General features: G+C 51.1%; 1 protein-coding gene across 9 annotated transcripts in view; it reads left to right on the forward strand.

The window, feature by feature from the left end:
• The window catches only part of LOC122388267 (pleckstrin homology domain-containing family G member 5-like), a 227,965-nt gene that overhangs the window by 168,675 nt on the left and 40,772 nt on the right, over positions 1 to 18,518 (forward strand). For 5 of the 9 annotated variants that reach the window (XM_043379187.1, XM_043379189.1, XM_043379185.1 and 2 more), the window contains 3 exons: positions 4,070 to 4,190; positions 5,114 to 5,183; positions 14,166 to 14,321. In XM_043379187.1, coding sequence (XP_043235122.1) covers positions 4,070 to 4,190; positions 5,114 to 5,183; positions 14,166 to 14,321 — 347 coding nt within the window. Of the gene's footprint in view, positions 1 to 4,069; positions 4,191 to 5,113; positions 5,184 to 9,608; positions 10,129 to 14,165; positions 14,322 to 18,518 lie in introns of those variants that run through there. The other 4 variants (XM_043379186.1, XM_043379192.1, XM_043379184.1 and 1 more) reach the window with 2 other exon arrangements.

Below are 18,518 nucleotides of genomic sequence, written 5' to 3' on the forward strand. Positions count from 1 at the left end.
CTGTCTTGGTCTGGTCTGTGTGTATCGCTCAAGATGTACACAGTGCAGCAAAATGTAAAAATGTGTAATTTGTATAAGTTAACGCAGTCCGTTAAGCAAACGCCAAGATATTTTTGCACGTCTGAGGGTTTGCACCCTAGGAAGCTCCAAGGAAGATAACAATTAATAGAATCGTTAATAAATTCAAAACAAAGGGCACGGTTTAATGATAAACACGGCAGAAAACATTTGCTAGGCGAACCCCGGAAAGTTGATTTCAAACAGCGCTGAGGTCCGGTGGGCGCCACACCCGCCGGATCTCAACGTCGCAGAATTCTTCCTCTGGGGCTATGCAAAGCCCGAGGTCTATTAGGGGAGTCCCCAGGATATTTGCGGCTGAAGGACGCCATTGCAAGCTTGTTTGGCTCCATTTCCTTAGACATGTGGTGCGCCCGCGCCATCGCCAACTTTACGGCTCTGGTGCTGTACATAGTGCATCCGTCGCCGAGATAGCCATTTTGAGCATCTTGTCTAAAAGAAGTGTGAGCGTCAAAGGAGAAGTGTATATGACTAATGCAATACATGGATCAAAACTTCAGATTTGGCAGTTTCATATGGTACTTGGCAACCGCATGTAACACGAAAGCATTTCCTGTAGTTTTCACTTATTTTCGGTCACACGGCTATGAATCACCCTGTATTTTGTGATGATTTTTTTTTTGCGCTGCTCACTTTTATTTACTTTGTCTACTTTTTACCCGCGTATTGTGCATTCTTAACTTCACATTTTGCCATCTGAGTATCTTACTGGTACAGACGATTCTCTTTACTTTTATACTGTGCGTCATTCTTATTGATGTGTGTTTTATACCCACTTGTAGTTTTATAGATTGTGAATGATTGTATGACGAGAGCACTGAAAAACCATTCACATGGAGGACTCAATACATGATTGATTGATTGATTGAACCGGTTCTTTCGGTTGTATTGTATTGTATTGTATTGTATTTCTGTTGAGGAGCACTCCACAGCAGCAGTGGCTATTATGGCTCCGAGTCATCAGGGGGAGCGATGCAGTACATTCTAAGGTCAACATATAAATTGAACACATATACACACTCTGCCACGCGTCCTCACATAACGTACGTCGATGCTTGCAGACATGTCATTCAGTACAATCACGGGCAAGAAAGCGCTTCAACGCCCGTCGGAAGCGCTGCCCGTCGAGAGCAGTCACGTCCGGTGGCAGCCGGTTATACAGTGTTGGCGCTCTGGTGCAAAAGCGTCGTCTGCCGGTCTCGGTTCTGAAGCGCGGCACGTGCAGCAGACCGTCCTGCCTGGTAGTACGGTGTCGTACTGCCGCGTTCAGACGGAGGACATTTGCCAGCGATTCAGGCTCTCCACTTCGGAACACTTTGTGTGTGAGACAGATCGTGCTTTGGTCAGCTAGCTGCTGGGCTTCCAACCAGCCCAGCTGCTCCCGCAGGTCCGCAGCGTGGTCGAATTTCCGCCTACCAAAAATGACTTTAGCGGAAAAGTTCAAAATCTTTTGAATTTTTGCTGCGTTCTTTTTTGACCCATTGCCGTAGACAGATATGCAGTAGCGAACCTGCGTAAGCACCAGGGCTGACACGAGCATAGTGATTATGCCACGGGGTACCATGTGGCGGACGTGTGAGAGACCAAGGAGAGTCCCTGTGCAGCGGCGGCTGACGGCATCCACGTGGCTGTCCCAGGTGAGGTGTTTATCGAAGAGTATTCCGAGGTTCTTGACTTGGTCAGAGGGAACGAGTCTGGTTTCACAGAATTTGACGGTAAATTTTGGAAAATCGCGGAGATTTTGACGGCTACCAAAAACAATCAGCTCTGTTTTACCCGCGTTCACCTTAAGGGCGTTAGCAGTAAACCATTGATCCAGAGAGGCCAGAGATGTCTCCAAGTTGGAGATGAGCGTTGGTAGTTCGCTCTTTTTACCTGAGACTAGCACCTGGGTGTCGTCAGCGTATTGGACCACCGTAGCACCCTCGGCGTATGGTGACATGTCATTGGCAAACACCGTGAAAAGTAACGGCCCGAGCGCCGAGCCCTGGAAAACTCCCATGGAGTTGGGCAGCGGCCGTGAGACACTGTCGGCACCCGCGGCGTTACGGAGTGAAACACTTTGTGTGTGGCCGCAGAGATACGCTTCGAACCACTCGGTGTCGACGCCGTTCAGCCGTAGCTTGTTTAAAAGTATTCGGTGGTCGACAACGTCAAAACATTTGCTGAGATCAATCAGGCACATGAGGGTGATCTCCCCACCGTCGGCGGCAGTGAGGATGTGGTCAGAGACCGTCACCAGCGCGGTCTCCGTCGAGTGGTGTGGGCGAAAGCCGTGCTGGTTGGATGACAGGAGGTGGTTTGAAGACAGGTAGTGAAAGAGCTGCCGCTGAACGACACGTTCAACGACTTTGGATATGATGGGAATGATGGATATAGGACGGAAGTTAGAAGGGTCGGAAGGGTCGCCTTTTTTGAAGATAGGATGAACAATAGAGTGTTTCCAGGATGGAGGATAGTACTTGCTAGCCGACGATTACCAATTTTGACTGAATCCCGCTGTTCAGTTTCACCCATCACCGCAGGTTCCTTTCCTTGCACGGTGATTCCTTTGTATCGGAAACTGAGGCTGATCATGGAGTGTATCACCGGGCGGAAATAGTCACCTGTTGCCATGGCAACACGGTGCCGCCCAGCCTCTCTGACCTGCTCCACTGTGTCACTGTGTGGCCTGGCCGGCGGCAAATAGTGACCGAGCTGCCGCCGTGTCAACTCATTGCGCCCGTGCCTCGGCAACCGACCCCCACCCCCCGCTCCCTCGCCCCCTCCCCCGACCTGACCTGACCGGGCGGCGCCCGCGGCGGTGCGCCGCCTAACCAGGCCCCATTAGAGCTCGTCTAATGACTGACAGCTCAGACAGGCCGGTCGTCAGACGGTGGTTCGGTGGTCATTTGGCCGGCTGTGTCCCGGGTGGCTGCTCGTGCCGGTCCTTACCCCTCACGGTCCCTTCCTCATGTTCATGACACGCCAGTGTGTGGGGTCATAGAGACAAACCAATGTTTACTCATCACAAAACAGGGATAGGACACATATTACGCAGACTTTCAGCTGCTACAACTTACAAGAGTCATACGAATAACCACAAATGATCTATTGAGTAAGCAGTTATTTAGAATTCAGGACTTTATTGAATATCTACGACGCCTTCAACAACCCAAGACTATCCAGCTGAGCTGAACCGGATGGTGACTCAGGCTATGACAGTCGGAATGAATCACGCTATGACAGACGGGTGACTCGCTGACATGACAGACGGGTGACTGGCGCAAAGTCACACACGGTTGACTGGTGGCGGGTTATGTGCTGGCGGCTCGGGGGTGCCATTCAGGGTAGAGGGATGTGTCGTCAGTAACGCAGGCGAGTATTTTGAATCGACGAAGCGCAGGGAGGAGAGGCCTGGGTATTTAGATGGTAATGGGTGGATTGTTATTAGCTTACTCGCACACGACATGCATTCGCTGTGCCGATTGCAGTCACCGCGCGCACGCGTGCGGTGCCATTGTTTCGGACTTGAATTTAACCCCTAGTCGAAAACGGAAAAGTCGGCTCGCTTTATTTGTGGGCATTTTTACCGCTGCCTAGGATTAAAAAGGGGAAACACCAGCTATCGACGTTTTACGGCTAGTTTCTTGCTTTATTCAACACTGATCGGGCAAGATGATGCGAGATGCAGGTGCTGCCCCTAGCGGCCGTTTTACGAAACCCTAGCACTCGTTTCTGCCTTAGGTGACGCTACCTGTGCGGTGGCACGGCCAGTGAGCGCAGAGCCAGGATCACCAGAACAGAAGTACCTACAGCGGGCGATAACCTGATATGCTTTGATCTTACATCTCTCTTGATTGAATTAATTGTATAGTCACTGCTACGTGTCGAAGATATATCGAAGTCATAGCCGTATGTTACCTGCTCTGTTGTTCTCATGCTTTTCACACTGCTGCCCTCAGCCCATATTTCTCCGATATGTCTGATCATTCGTCGTTCTTCTCCCCAGGTTTGGCCCACCAGAAGATCGCGAGCAGCACGTACTCTCTGCCGGCTCAGATCGACTGCATTTCGGACATCGAGGACGACGCAGCGCAGCAGCCCCCGAGAGACAAGGATGACTCACGACTGTGAGTGACCAGGGGATGGGTCGAGAGGGACCTGGAGGGGCGTGGTAGAGGCTTGTTGCATGATTGTTTAACACAGATCTACGAAGGACAGAAAAACACGATTGTGTGTGGAATGGCACGTAACGCCATCTCATTGACTTCTTGCCACATGAAGCCTAATGTCACACTTCATAAGTGCAACACTACGCTAACTTTCCACTCCTGATACCCATCGTCTCCCGCCCCTGCCATCTCTATCACCCTTACCATCCACGCGATCACGTGGTCCCACATCCCGCGCCACCCCGCTCCTATCATCTGCCCATGGCCCGGTCACGTGGGCCCGGCATGCCGGCGGCCGGTCACGTGACCTTCCGGCTGGTCCGGGCCGCCGGATATTGTGCGAACCGGCGGCCGTTCCGCGGATTCCGGACGGTGTGATCCGACCTCTATCGGCGGGCCCGCAGCCCCCGGCACAGGCCACCGCCCACCTGCATACATTAGTGCCGACATCGGTATTGAAGGCCACGTCGCATTATGATGTCGATGTGGACGGATATGGTGTGTCAATGTGGTCTGAAATGAACCATAGCGACGCGTGTGGGTCAGCTGTTTTGTCAGGCATGTAACGAAAATTTACAAATGAGTTCCACCCATAGAGTAATCGATCATGCTTCAAAAGCAACTAATGATTACCAACGAGCTTTGCTGATATGTGTTATGATTTAGGTGGCGTGTGACCCTTATAAACAAAAGTCACAAAATTACTATCTGTAGGGTGTATCTCTGGCAACGAAATTGCGATAATTAGTCCTTCGTTTGTCATATTTTACTTTTTGTCTATATGATTTGAATTTAACAAACTCAATTTAATATTCATTTTGTAATACTTAAAGGAGCTTATATCAAAACGCGCTCATATGTCATTTTGTTTTTGTTTTCAGAGAGGTTCGGAAGGAGAAAAAGAGGAACAAGCTCACGCGGAGGAAGGCCTGCTACAGACAAAAGAAGGATGTAAGTACCTGCCAGCTGGATTGCCAGCATTCCCTTTTCACTTCAGAATGTGCTCGTGTTTATTTTTACGCTTTACTCGACGATGCAAATACTGATGTCATACATATTTTCATTTACGGTGTAACCGAATGCAAGGAAGCTGGGCAGTCAAATTTATCAACCCAGTGGAACGTGTGCCATTAAGGCGACAGATGCACTCAATCAGGGCACAATCTCGCGGCTTCCTTCACGCAGAATCTTAATCAGACTTGCAATTACGCTGCCCAGAGTGGGAAACACTTGATGAAATTGTGTTTAAAGACGAGGAGCGGCTCCAGAACGCGGTCTCATTACTTCTTTGCTTGTCCATTTCTAACGAGATTGACTCGCCAAAAGCACCGTCACCCTCACCAGTTGATGAGTTTAAACACGTATTTAGTTGACAAAGTAGAATTTAAACCTGCGATTAAAGGAGGATTTACTGATTTTACGACGTCTTTATGCTGTGCCTGTCGCTGAAATACGCTGAAGTGCACAGACATTACCGAATAGCTTGTGGCTGGTGCGCAATACCTTGTATATGCTTAATGAATTAATGAATGAGATCATGCTCATCAGAACACAGTATCGTATCATAAGTCAAAACGGTGAGCAACGAGATGGGTCACAACGCGTCTCCACGACCTTACATCGGACTGTGACGTCCTAAAGCATCCCAAGGTCACGGCAAGGTCACCGCCGACGTCCCGTGCACACTGCGCCGGTCGTGGGCGTCCCTGGCCGTGTTTGCGGCCCCCGTGTGTCGTGTACTGATGACCGAATCACAGCTGTCACTGTGGCCAGTGGCCGTGATTGACCTGTCACTCGAGCTCGGCCGGTGTCCTGACAACTGCCCGGCGCTGCAGTCTGGGGCTGCCGACTAACAGTGACAGTCGTGGGGGGGGGGGATCGCAACAGGGACAATTTGGTGCACCAAATGCTTGTGGATTTATGACTCTTGTCAGCTGCTATAGAGCATGGATAGCAGAAAAAAGGCTGATAAGGCGTGGCTTGTCGACTTGACAATGATGGGTATTATGCGATGTTCATTTCAGATTAAATTGATACGGACACTCCTGTCGTCAGGTCCGTCTTGGACTTACTTTCTTTCTTTTTCAAGATCTTCATCTTTTTTCATTTATTTAGCACGGATCATAAGGCCATATAAGTGCCAAACGCCATTTGTCAGAGTCGTTTTATTCATGATTGGATTTATTGCTGTGTCATGGAGCGGATTCAAAGTAATGAGCATTAACATGTCCCATAAAATGCCTGATGTGACCCTTGACCCGCTTTGCCATAAGTTTGGTGTAATCGGGCTCACCATTTGCGCTGTTGACTCGGCTGGTTTCTAGCTCAATGTCGGGCAACCAGCATTGTCTGTTGGTGACACACATTTATAGTCCAACTGTATTGCATTCCCTGGCAATGACGGTTGTGCCCCGCCTGTTGCGTTGTGCAACTAATGAGGTTGCGCTTTCTGCCTATCACCGGCGCACATATGGCGATATTTGTTGACAGCTCATACGCGCTCATCTTTCCAAGGATTCGCGATTTACGACACCGGTCTAAAAACCCGTCGCAGATAGTCGCAATATAGCTGGCCGTGTGTAGGTATTCTGGTCGCCACTATCACTGTCCTGACGACACCGCTGTGGGGATACACAGACGGCCCAGGTGCCCTGCGGGGCGCCGAAAACAGCCGTAATTCACGATCGGCCGGCCGGCCGCGGGGTCGATTCACTGCGCCACGTTTGCCGTGGTCGACACTGCCCGCCGAGCCGTGGACAGCAGCAAACAGCGCGGCGCAGCGCGACGAAAATTGATAGGCCTGACCGATCGAGGAAACGCTGACACTGGCGTTCGGCTGGGCGTATTCAAAACAGCCCGCGCGGCGGAGACCTCCCGTTATTGATCGGCGCTTCTCTGGGCCCGCTACAGCGCGGTTCGTTATCGTAGACAGACTGTCTCTCTTTGCGTGGTGGTCCAGCTGGGAACTGGTACCCCACAAACCTCTGTACCACTGCCGCCGGAGGTACCCCAGCCGCAGTACCCTACTGTACAGACGGGACCCGGCGGCGGGCGCGGTGATTGCCGTCCGTGCCGACCCGGCACCGCTCGCGGCTGTTTGCTGCGCCGGCCGTCTCATCACGGCCTGGACCGGCTGAACCGCTAATCTCGGCTGGCCGGCCGTGCTCTGCACTGAGCTGCCGAGCGGTCGAGCGGCCCGCCGCGGGCCGGCCGGCCGATTACAGAGGTGACAGAGCGCAGAGTCCTGCGGCACGGCGGGGAAAATTCTCCGGACGGAATGCAGGCCATAGCCGGTTTCGCAAGAAATGCGTGATATTTTGGTATTTACGCAGTCACATGCTACCTTGGAATAATTAAAGCTTGGTGGCAATGGTTTGCGAAAGTGGTATGCTCAAACAACAATATAAAATCATGGATCGTAAGAAAACCGGATCTCGACTAGACATCAAATTTCCGCAATACCTTAGCTAATTGGTATTGGAAGTCTAGTAAAGCACACCATTGACCTTGCGACCAGCAACCGTCTGTATTTTGCCGATCTTGATCTAACATCCTTGCCGGTTTTACATCCTTGCCTTATTTTGCTGCACCACCGTCTGGTAATATCAGACCTCTGCGTCCAGACCTGCGTCTGTGGACCAATCAGACGGCCGTCTGGACCCCCGACGTCACCCTCCCTTTGTGGAGGGCAGACCGGGCCGAGCCGCTCCGGCTCACTGAGTCAGAGCTCCGAAAATGGATGGAAATCGGCCACAGACTCACTGAGGCCATTCCGACCGCATTATTTCATGCTAGGGGTTGGTTCCAGGCTAAATTTATCCGAGGAAGAACTTTGATAGTTCGATTTGGGTATGATGGTTTTTGTGGCGATTTATGCGACAAGAAGTCGGTTTGTATTTTATGAGAATGGAACGGCCTGTTTGGAAACTGGTGGTATGCAGTCAGCGTCCATTCTTTGTAGTGGTCTTGGCCTAATTCGCCTTACTTTATTGCTGGGTTCTATCATGCTACAATCACTGCAATCACTACCTAACCCTGTTAAACCGTAAGTACCTGATTGCCAGTGCAATGTTACAGATGCCATGACAACGACGCAATGGTATTCTAAGTGCTATTGTAGTTCTTCATAGTCCAGTTCAACAACTGATTTCAGTTGTTTAACGATGGTATTGTCATGATTTTATGAAGGCTATATGGCAGACTTTTATTAGATTCTTTGTGTCCAGAAGCAATAATGACAAACACCACGCCTCCTGATTGATGTAATATCGCTCTGTTTATTCTCGTAAAACGGAATATTTGGCTTCGCCGTACAAAGTTATGGCGTCATTTCCGTTGGGTTTGCTTATAAAAGCACAATATAGAACGAACTTAGCAGTACCACGGTATACCATCCGAACTCATTCGAGGAAGAGAGAAAGTCTAGCTGAACCGGACTTTGGCACTGGAGAGCATTCCATTAGTTCCAGAAGTAGTCGCTAGATGTCACTACGAGTCGTACGCCTGACGGGGTAGACTGTTCCGCACTGCACGCGCGGGACGGCCGGCCGGCCGCCGCGCCGCACCGCGACCCTGCGGCTTCTCAGTACCGCGCGGCACCTGTTCCGTCTTCGCTAGATTGATCTGACAGGACGCATATTGGCGCGTGGTGCTGGCCGCCGCCCATCTGGCCCTCCCTCGAGACAAAGCGCGCGACGGCCGCCGCCTGATAGCCCTCTGGGGCGACCTGGAACAGACCTTCTGTTGCCAGCGGCCCAGGAGCGCACAGGACGGGACTCGAGGGAGACTCATGGCACGCAGCAGTGATTATCGTGGCGGTGTTCTGCACCAGACAGCGGTGGAAGGATGGAGCTAGCTAGTTCGGCAGTGACACTCCGGCCAGTGGCTATCCTACGGACGGCAGGAACGTCTGGGGTGCAGGGTCGTCCGACTTCTTGGCTGATAGCTGATATAGCTGAGCCAGTGTTTAATACAGAGATACATGTTTTCTAAAAGGAGCGTCTGATAATCTCCGAGTATTTGACGGTCCCAAGAAATATGTTTGGTTTTCCTCTATGTGTCCGAAGATCTAGGTGCGCAAAATTTGCCTTCGGTGGACCCTCCATTGTGTCTTCTGGTCCCCCCAGAGGTGTCTGACGGTCCCTCAGAGGTGTCCGACGGTCCCTCAGAGGTGTCCGACGGTCCCTCAGAGGTGTCTTCTGGTCCCCTCGGAGATGTCCGACGGTCCCCCAGAGCGGGTGTCTGACGGTCCCTCAGAGGTGTCTGCTGGTCCCCTCGGAGGTGTCTGGTGGTCCCCGTCCCTCCCTGATCGATGGAGCGCGGCCCGTGTGCGCGCCGCCGACGCCGTCGGTCCCGACGCTCAGTCGGTGCCGGCGGGTCGCGATGTCGCCGGCGGGCTCGGGTCGCTCGTGTCGCCGCCGTCGGCCGCCCCGCCAGCTCTGAACGCCAGCCGCGCGCGCGCTCCCCTATGGAGATGTTTGCCGAGTTCGCTCACCGCCGCACCCTCTCGTGGGGGTGCCGGCGCAAAACATCGGCCGGCAGCAACTCCGAAAAGCCGGCCAAGAAACACTCGGAGGGCTCGCGGACGCCGCGTCGGCCGCCGACGGCCGACCTGCTGCAGGTGGACGCGGCTGCGGTGCCGGGCGGTAGGCAGAGGAGGTGCGGGTCCACCGGGTCGGACAGCAACATCCTGACGGTGACGGAGGCCATGCGGCGGCCCAGTGTGAAGGAGGGCAGTGACGGCAGGAAGCGGAAGAGCAGCGCCGCCCGACCCGAGAGCCGGCGCGGCTCGTCCGCCAACAGCAGCTGCTGTGGCGACACCTCCTTCAAGATCGACTCGCTCATGCTGTGGACGGGCAGGATGTTTCAGACCCCCAACCTGCTGGTCGATGTTGAAGTAAGTGGATTTCTAGCGCGGAGGGATGAAGTAGTCACACGACGATATGTAGTGAAGAAATACGTTATGTCTCAGTTTACCAACACAATGCGCTGCAGTTACGGTTGTGGTTGAATTGTTGGCTATCTCAGATATTTAATTCATATCATGAATAGATGAAATAAGTCTTGATACGATATACTGATAGCTAGATGCAACTTTAATACATTCCACAAAACAGAAGAAAGTGCACGGCTGGTGGAAGAAGTGTTTTGGCCTAGAGCCGAGAGATGACTCGGGAAATATCTCGCTCATAAAAGGCGCAATGATGGAGAAAATCCGTTTAACAGCTAAATCCGTTTAGGTGATATCGGCTTTCGCCGCAGCAGCGATGGGGATTGAATGTCAAGGGTGATCGCATCTCAATTTCAAATAGTCGCCGGAAAATGTCGAAAATGGGATGGGACAAAGATTTAATATTTACGCGAATAAGTTCTTCCCTTTTCTTATGTCTTTTGGCGTTCATCAATTCATATCCTGCGGTCACCTTTATATTTTATATAATTATTTTGTCGAAGTACGTGGAAGGATTTATTGCGACAAGGACGTGCTCTTTTCCTTTTTCTCGAGTCTGGTCGGTATTTTTCTCGTCGCTCATTCTTCAGTGACGTCGGTCTGCGTTCTCATACCAGACTATTCGCTTAAACCGTGTCCGTCGGGGGAGGCGGGCGGAGCTGGCGCGCTATTTTCCCGCGTCCATCTGTTGGGGGCTGACGTGGCACAGAATGGACCCATCACGGCACCGCTCTGCCTTTTGAGAGCTGGGCGGCTGCCCTGCTGAGAGACTTTTGAAAGTCTCGGCTCTAGACGGTTGTGGAACTCTTGCATTTATTCAAAGCAGGTTTGAAGCTGTTTGCAGAAAGTTACGTTGTGATCAGCAAATCAAAGTAAATAATGAGATTGGGGCCAAACGAGTTGGCCATTTGGATTTGATTGGTGATTCAGCAAATGTAGAATTCAGATATCAGCCTTGAATATTCGCAGTCATACCGTCAGCTATTCGGTTCAGGAAACTTAAAATGACGCTAGAATAAAGCTGTCAAGGAGTCAATTCGTGGTAGGAATAAATATCAACTCAACGCAATGAATGCAGCATTTTTCTCGGAACGATATTAGTGTCAAGACTCGGTCATGAGAATACATATGCCTCTTTTGATTTGGTTGGAATTGAATATAGCTCTTTCTAGTTAAGGATAATAAAAATAACGCAGCTCATTATTGCCAGCAGACCACTATTGGGTTGTTGTTTTTCTATTTTCAGGAGCTTATAAACTTTTTTTTAGAACAAGGAGAAAAATAACACATAAAAATAAAGAAATGTAGCGTTCATAAATCGCGATACAGTGCTGGCGAAAGCGAGCGAGAAAGCCACGTCTCATATGTTATGTTTTAGAGGAACTGCACAGCTTCGAAACTCTGGCCGCCAACAATCACTTAGTCAAACTGTCATTTGCACCTTTGGCGCTGTTGTGATAAAGTGCGCCCCGATTTAGGTGGATAATTTGCTTACAGATAATAAATGTGCCTTAGCGGGTGCATATAAACGGCTCTATTGAACCAATACAAAGTGGCTTGTTAAACTGCATGTACGTTATGTGTTACAGGTATTTGTTACAGCAATAATTCAGTCTGCGTTTGCTATAGGACGGTGCTGAATTATTGTCTTTTGAGTTCTTTTACCACTCGCTTAAAATCGTACCTCTGCTATCATAGGCTACTCTACATAATGCAATAGTTTATGTATTACAGTAGCCTATGCTGCTATTTATCTGGTTTCAATGCGACACCCCACTTGACAGCACTTTAATAATCTCTCCTCAGTACGCTACAGAACACTGTTCGCGGCCCCCCGCCGGGAGAGCCGAGCGCCGGCCCCCTAACCCCGTTCGACGGCGACTCGGAAGCGTTCGTTCCACCCAGCGTGCTGCTCCCATTCCTCGCCCGCCTCGCCCCATACCGCCGGCGCGCGTCGACTCCGACGAGCGGTGACACCATATCGTCGACATCGACGGCGCGCGGGTCACGGTGACGATTATTGCACTGCACGCGCTGGGTGCGGCGCCCATCTGTCGGCGGTAATAATACGGCCGGCCGACTGGCTGTTTGGTTAGCCAGCGGTGCCTAAGTCGGCCGATTGGTGCGCCTGTTGACAAAGTGTCGGGCCGACGGTAATATGCCGCGGCATACGCACTCGTACCGGGAAGCCATGCGCTGGTCGGTGTGGGATGATACAGCGATGACACAGCAGATGGCGGATGACGTAGCTGTGATGGCGTGGACGAAATGGTCGCCGACTCTTCCAACAGCTGCGTTAATGTCCGTATTATTAGCCTTATAGGCCTGGGAGTAGATGATTGAAGTAGTACGTCGCGTGACTGAACGATTTACCGTATCCCTTGGGCATTATTTACGTCGAACTTAGTATGTTTCTGGCATTTAACTTGCTTCCTGGACTTAGCGGAACTATGTTGAATGCTTTTATCGTTATTGCACCGATGCCTTGCCTTAATTATGTTTACGGTGTCTGTTAACCCTCGCCCCGTTGGGGGGGGGCCATTTTGGCCCCCCCTGTGGTTTTTCCTGAATAGCAAGAAAACGGCGGCGCGCAGCGCCGCCAAATTTTCAGTACCTTTCCGGGCATCAATTTGACACCTTCACACCAAATTTCAAGTCTTAGGTCACCTTAGGTCAGGAGTTATTGAGGTCAAACTGAGGTCATGTTCGAGCAAAAATGAGCAAAAAACATGCAATCTTGAAACGCTCACCAAATCTACAGTTATCGAGCAATTTCAAAGTTCTTTATATGGTCTAATAGACAAAAAGCGGCGCTACAAAACTGCTATCTCGGATTTTCAAAATTTTGGGTTTTTGACCCAAAAATTTTCAAAAAATTGATTTTTTTAGAAAAACTAAAAAAAAATCCAAAATTTTTCCGAATTTCGAAAAAAAACCGGAATATATGTGATAGTCCCTGCGCTCTTCTATATACATACCAAATTTCAGATCGATGTCTCGTTTTTTGGCCAAGTTATAGCGAAAAAACTGTTCAAAAATGATGACGTCAAATTTTTGAACTCAACTTTTAGCGATTCTAGACCTCGTACGGCAAAACAAAGACCACCATTGAACTCCCCGTGACGAGCTGCATCGATTCGATACCCATTTTATGCAAAAATATCAACTTTGAAATTTGACCTTATTTGACCTGACCTTGACCTGACCTTGACCTGACCTTGACCAAAACGTGACCTAAGCTGGCCCCAAAGGCTGCCTGACCCACATAATCGCATTTGTCATGTAAAATGGACCATAAAACATGTATCACACGACACTTTCATATTGTGACCCTCCAGTGACCTGACCTCAGTGACCTGACCTGGTATCAGTGACCTCAACTAGCAAAATATGTGTTTGAAGAACATTTCCCCATCGATGATTTTCAATGAAATGCATTTTACTCGATTTTACAACGCATTTCTTGAAATGCCTGTAAACGGTGAAAATTGGAACTTTGACCTGACCTGTGACGTCATCGGTTTGACCTAGGTCAATAAAATTGGGTCACAAGGTAGTTCCCTGATAGGGCTATCCAACACCGTTTGCCGCTTGTCGCTACGTTGCGTGGTTCTCGAGATCTTAGGGGGGGGGCCAAAATGGCCCCCCCCCAACGGGGCGCGTTGCTCGGCAGAGCCCAACGGGGCGCGGGTTAATAATGAACTCATGTAATTGTTCTTGCACGTTATAATTGTAATATATTGCAGCTATAGCAGCAGATCTTAATGTGCTATATGACTAAGCTCACGTAATTCGATGAACATTTCCCCACTTATTACAGTGAGGAAAACTAAACGTAATTCCACCTAGATGATGCTCTCTTTCTCTTCTCTGTCCTTTTCCTCCTCTTCCCATCTTTTCTCTCGCCCTCTCTTTATCTCCCCAACAGCAATCTCCCTCTTACCGTCCCCCGAAATCTGACCCCTGTAATTCTTGCTCCCCAGCAGGGCCGGTCGCGCAGTCTGACGCATATCGACACGCTCGACCCGGCGATGCTGGTGCACCAGGAGGACGGTGACCGACTCTCGGAGCCGGACACCCCCGGTCGGCTGCACGAGAGCGGCGGCATGCGCAGGAAGAAGCTGGCCGCCCACAATAAGGTGAGTGCTAGTGGGAGGTATCGCTCACAATAAGGAGAGTGCTGGTGGGAGGTATCGACCCGAAAACCGAGGTCACCTGAGGGCGGGATGGCCGATGTGGGTGGGTGGCAAGAGGGATCGGGGAGCAAAAGTCAGAATGAGGTAGGGGTTGCGTTTTGTTTTTCTTTACTCCCTCGTATCAATTTAGACGTCGATCACGAATGTAACTTAAGTTTAAAATGGCTCTGTAGAGGCCTGCACGAGTTTTACCGTCGTCTAGGTGGTCAGGTATAAATCTAATTGATGTTGGTACCCTGTACATGCCAGTTGTTCGCTCTAAACAGACAGCAAACCTACTAGCCGTCGCAATGTTCTCAATAGCTGGCTGACAATCGGTAATCGACATATCCATTACCCCATGGCGGCATTTCATTCCGACCTGGGCTCCCTGATCCGACGGGTCATCAGCCTACTGACCGACCCCAGGGGGAGGGAGGGGGAGTGGGAGGGGAGGAGCGGAGGGAAGGCTAGGCACACACCGTCCTCGGCGGTTCGTCAGCGGCTCTGGGCACCGATCCAGAACTAGAGAGCGCGTCCACCTGGTCGATGAGACTGCTGGATGGTGGGGTAGGATGAGATCAGGGTGAGGACGGGAATTAACGGGACGGAGAAATCCGGCGGGATTTTAATTTAAGGGAAAATTGAAGACACTGGCTGTGAGCGAAAAGAAATGATCTACGAAAAACCGATGGAAATTAGTGTGGGAAAACGACCAGCCGAGGTCGAAAAATGTGAAATCTCAAAACAATTAATTTCATCTCCCATAAAAAACTGTTAAGGATGACTCGAAATAATCATCACGGCTGCTACAAGGGTCGTGACGTCACAGTCAGTAGTGTGACGTCACGGCGCACGTGACGGACACGTGAGGGTCGGACACACGATGCGGCCTTTCGGCAGCGGAGCGGCGCGTCCTGTGCTGAGCCGGTGAGTAATCAGTGGCGGTCTATCACGAGAGGCGCCCATTGCACCCCGCTACCGGCTCGTTTCGGCTTGCCGTGCCGCGGTGCCGGCTCTGATGACCTATGCCGGGGTCGGATGGAGGTGGCAACGTCGACAGAGCGCTGTCAGGGAATAACAATGCTTTGTGTCGTTTTCCTTTTTGGGGGGCTGGCTAGGATATTTATGATCTTAATGATTTTTAGCGTAATTATGCACTTGCCTAATGCACTTACGTAATGCCTACTAAATCACCGTTGGTGGAAAGAACTTATCAGATATTTGTATCAATATTCATTTGCAAAAATATGTAGTGTGGGTCTTCTGATTTATGTTTTCATTACGTTCATGTATTTAATGGGTACATAAATGTAATGTATTTAATGGCTTAATGTGTGATGAGTTTCTTTCCTAAATGAGAGCTGTTGTGCACGAATCAGCGCGCATTTACGTCTTTTCATTTTGAATACAAAGCACCCCATCGCGGTGGTAATCAATCATACGGTATGGCCAATGCAGATCAATGTGGCCCGCGGCGGCGGCCGCTCGGCCGGTCCCGGCTCCCGACCATTCTCTGCCGTCTAGCTCTCCCGTCCGACGGGAGGTCGGACGCCATCTCCATCTATATTCATAGCGCTTCCGAGAGGCCTGTTTACGCCTCAAGGCCGCCATATTTTAGCGACTCTCCTCGACCACACGGCTCGCCTCCGTCACTGAAGAGCGTCGCGCGCCGACCGCGGAGACCTGTTTCCGCTGAAGTGGCTGGGATTGGATAGGAAAGAGGAGCAAGTCGGCGGCTGCAGGTGACAGACTCCAAACGAACGACAGAAATCTCCGTCCGCGACTGGGGTCTGGTTACCTGAACGAGCCGACTCGGCCGCTGAAATTGGGCTCCTTTGGACTCGCTCTGGCGCTAGACGACGCGCCGCGAACGCCTCAGAAGCGCTGCGATTGTCGCCGTTTTAGCGGCACAAACACGGCCGTTTGAGCGCCTCGAACGCCTCAGAAACGACCCGATTCAGCTGACTGAACCGCAGGTGTGGGACGGCAGAGCTATCGGCAGATGTGCAATACGTGGCACGGCCGCCGACGCTCCAACTGCTGTCGGCGGCCCAGGCGTGTCGTCAAGGAGAATATTGTCCTACGCCACTTGGTTTTACATACTCTAGCTCTGTTTTCTGGGATATTGGTTTGAAACTCTTCGTACCGGCAATCGGCCGCTGCGTTGCTGGGGCCTGTTCAAAGCGGTGGCTCGAGCTGAGCGTTTTGTTTGATTTTAGGGCTTCTGATGATGACTGATTCGTTGCCAACGGTCTGCAATCACTGAATTTAATGCGTTTAGCATTGCTTTAAAAGATAAATTAGTTCGACAAGGTTTTTTATAGAGAAACCCGCTTGGTATTTATTTAGCACTTTCAGGTTAAGATAAATGATCTTCGTGTCTTTCCTAGTGCATTGTTTTAGGTAATGCCCAATAACGATGTGCGACGTTTTTATTTTTATTTTTGTTTTGTTTTTCCTTGATTTTTACCGCATTATCAATCTTCTTTTTTCATCGTTGAGCCGCTGCCTTCCAAAAACAGAACCTTCTCCGTAAGGACTAGCCTTGTGGGTGGCCGCTGCCTTTTTACCGCCTCTGAGAGCCGTCATTACATCCGGAGAGGACAGGGGCACGGAGCCGCCATCTTCTCCTGACGATGGAGTGTAATCATCGCACCGTGGCGGAATGCCTCCGCCTCCACCACCGCTTCCGACTCCGCCGCCTGCTCTGACTCAGACTCAGACTCGGACTCCCGCCGCCGCCCCCTCGATTCCCGCCTCCTCCGCCACCTCGGCTGCCGCGCCTCCTCCGCTACCTTACTCTGATCTCCGCCAAAATCATGTCACACACTGCAAATGGCCGCTGAGGGATGGGTGATATGGTCGGAGACATCACTGATGGACCGCGGAGTGCCGCACCTGAAAATGTGGCATCTAGACGCAATGGATGCGAGAGCTCGGCACTACATGCTCAGACCGAAGGTCGATGGATATGATAAAAAAAAAAATAACAAAGACGGATTTTCCTCGGCACAGTGTGGAACTGAGTGAAAAGGAAAATACTTGCGTTTTGGAGGCATTGGTGATGTCTGCTGCGCTTCTCAATATTTCAGAGCTGTGACTTGCCCGAGGATGTCTATTGCTTATGTCCTTAAATCGTACGCACGTAAACGGAGATTGCCGAGCATGAGATGCTGCTTCTTGTTCCGATTAAATCGCCTCCAATCACGGTCTCGATTTCAACGGGGTCCCGATGCGGTATAAATCTGCCGCCGAGAGTGGCCGCGCGCGAGCGATGGCATATTACCTGAACGGGGACCCGCTCACCCTGCGTTTGTCGGAGATTGACGGCGCGATCCCAGCCTTGCAGCGGCGACCTGCTGCCTCGAATTGACTCGGAATGACTCGCCGGCTCTCGGGGACCCGACGCGCCCTATAAACGCCGCCGACGGCCGGCCGGCGTCTGTTTCGGGCGCGGTTTTATGGCCGACCTGGGGCTTGTCACGAGCCCCACCCAGCGGCCAGATGTCGCCGGGCTGCTGCTCTGATCTCGGACAGGTGGCCGTGGCCCGACACTCGGCGGCGCTATCTATGGAGAGGGACTGAGGACTGATGGAGAGGGACTGAGACTGAGGACTGATGGAGAGAGACTGAGGACTGATGGAGAGTGACTGAGGACTGATGGAGAGTGACTGAGGAGTGAGGACTGATGGAGAGTGACTGAGGACTGACACTGGCCGGTGGCGGCCTGTGAGGGCTGAAGGAGATGGTAACGGTCATAAGAAACGCGGAAATGAGGCGGGAAGTAGGCTAGTGGCGGGAAGAGAGTTGTGGGCGTTAAAGCGGTGGTGTATGAGGGCCAGCCAATTGTGGAACCTCGTAAGGGTAACTGGTTTGAGAGCTCGGTATGGGACGGAGAGGGTATGATGAGAAAGTAACCAAGGCTGTGTTGATTTTTAGTCGTCGCTCCGTTGTGTCGGCTAACAATAAACTGAATGTGCTAGTTGAGTTTGAAACCCGAACGCTGAGCAGCTACTTCACGCCTGATAACGGCCGACTTCATCACTCGTGTAATCTTAAAGTGGACAACGATGTTTCGTAATGAACCGTGTTTGCCCTAATTACTCCGTTGTTCTGTTATGCTCGGCAGTACCTCGCTCTGTGTCACACTGTGTTGAA

Source organism: Amphibalanus amphitrite, unplaced genomic scaffold (assembly GCF_019059575.1).
Source record: "Amphibalanus amphitrite isolate SeventyFive unplaced genomic scaffold, NRLGWU_Aamphi_draft 000315F_arrow, whole genome shotgun sequence".
Taxonomy (NCBI): Eukaryota; Metazoa; Arthropoda; class Thecostraca; order Balanomorpha; family Balanidae; genus Amphibalanus; species Amphibalanus amphitrite.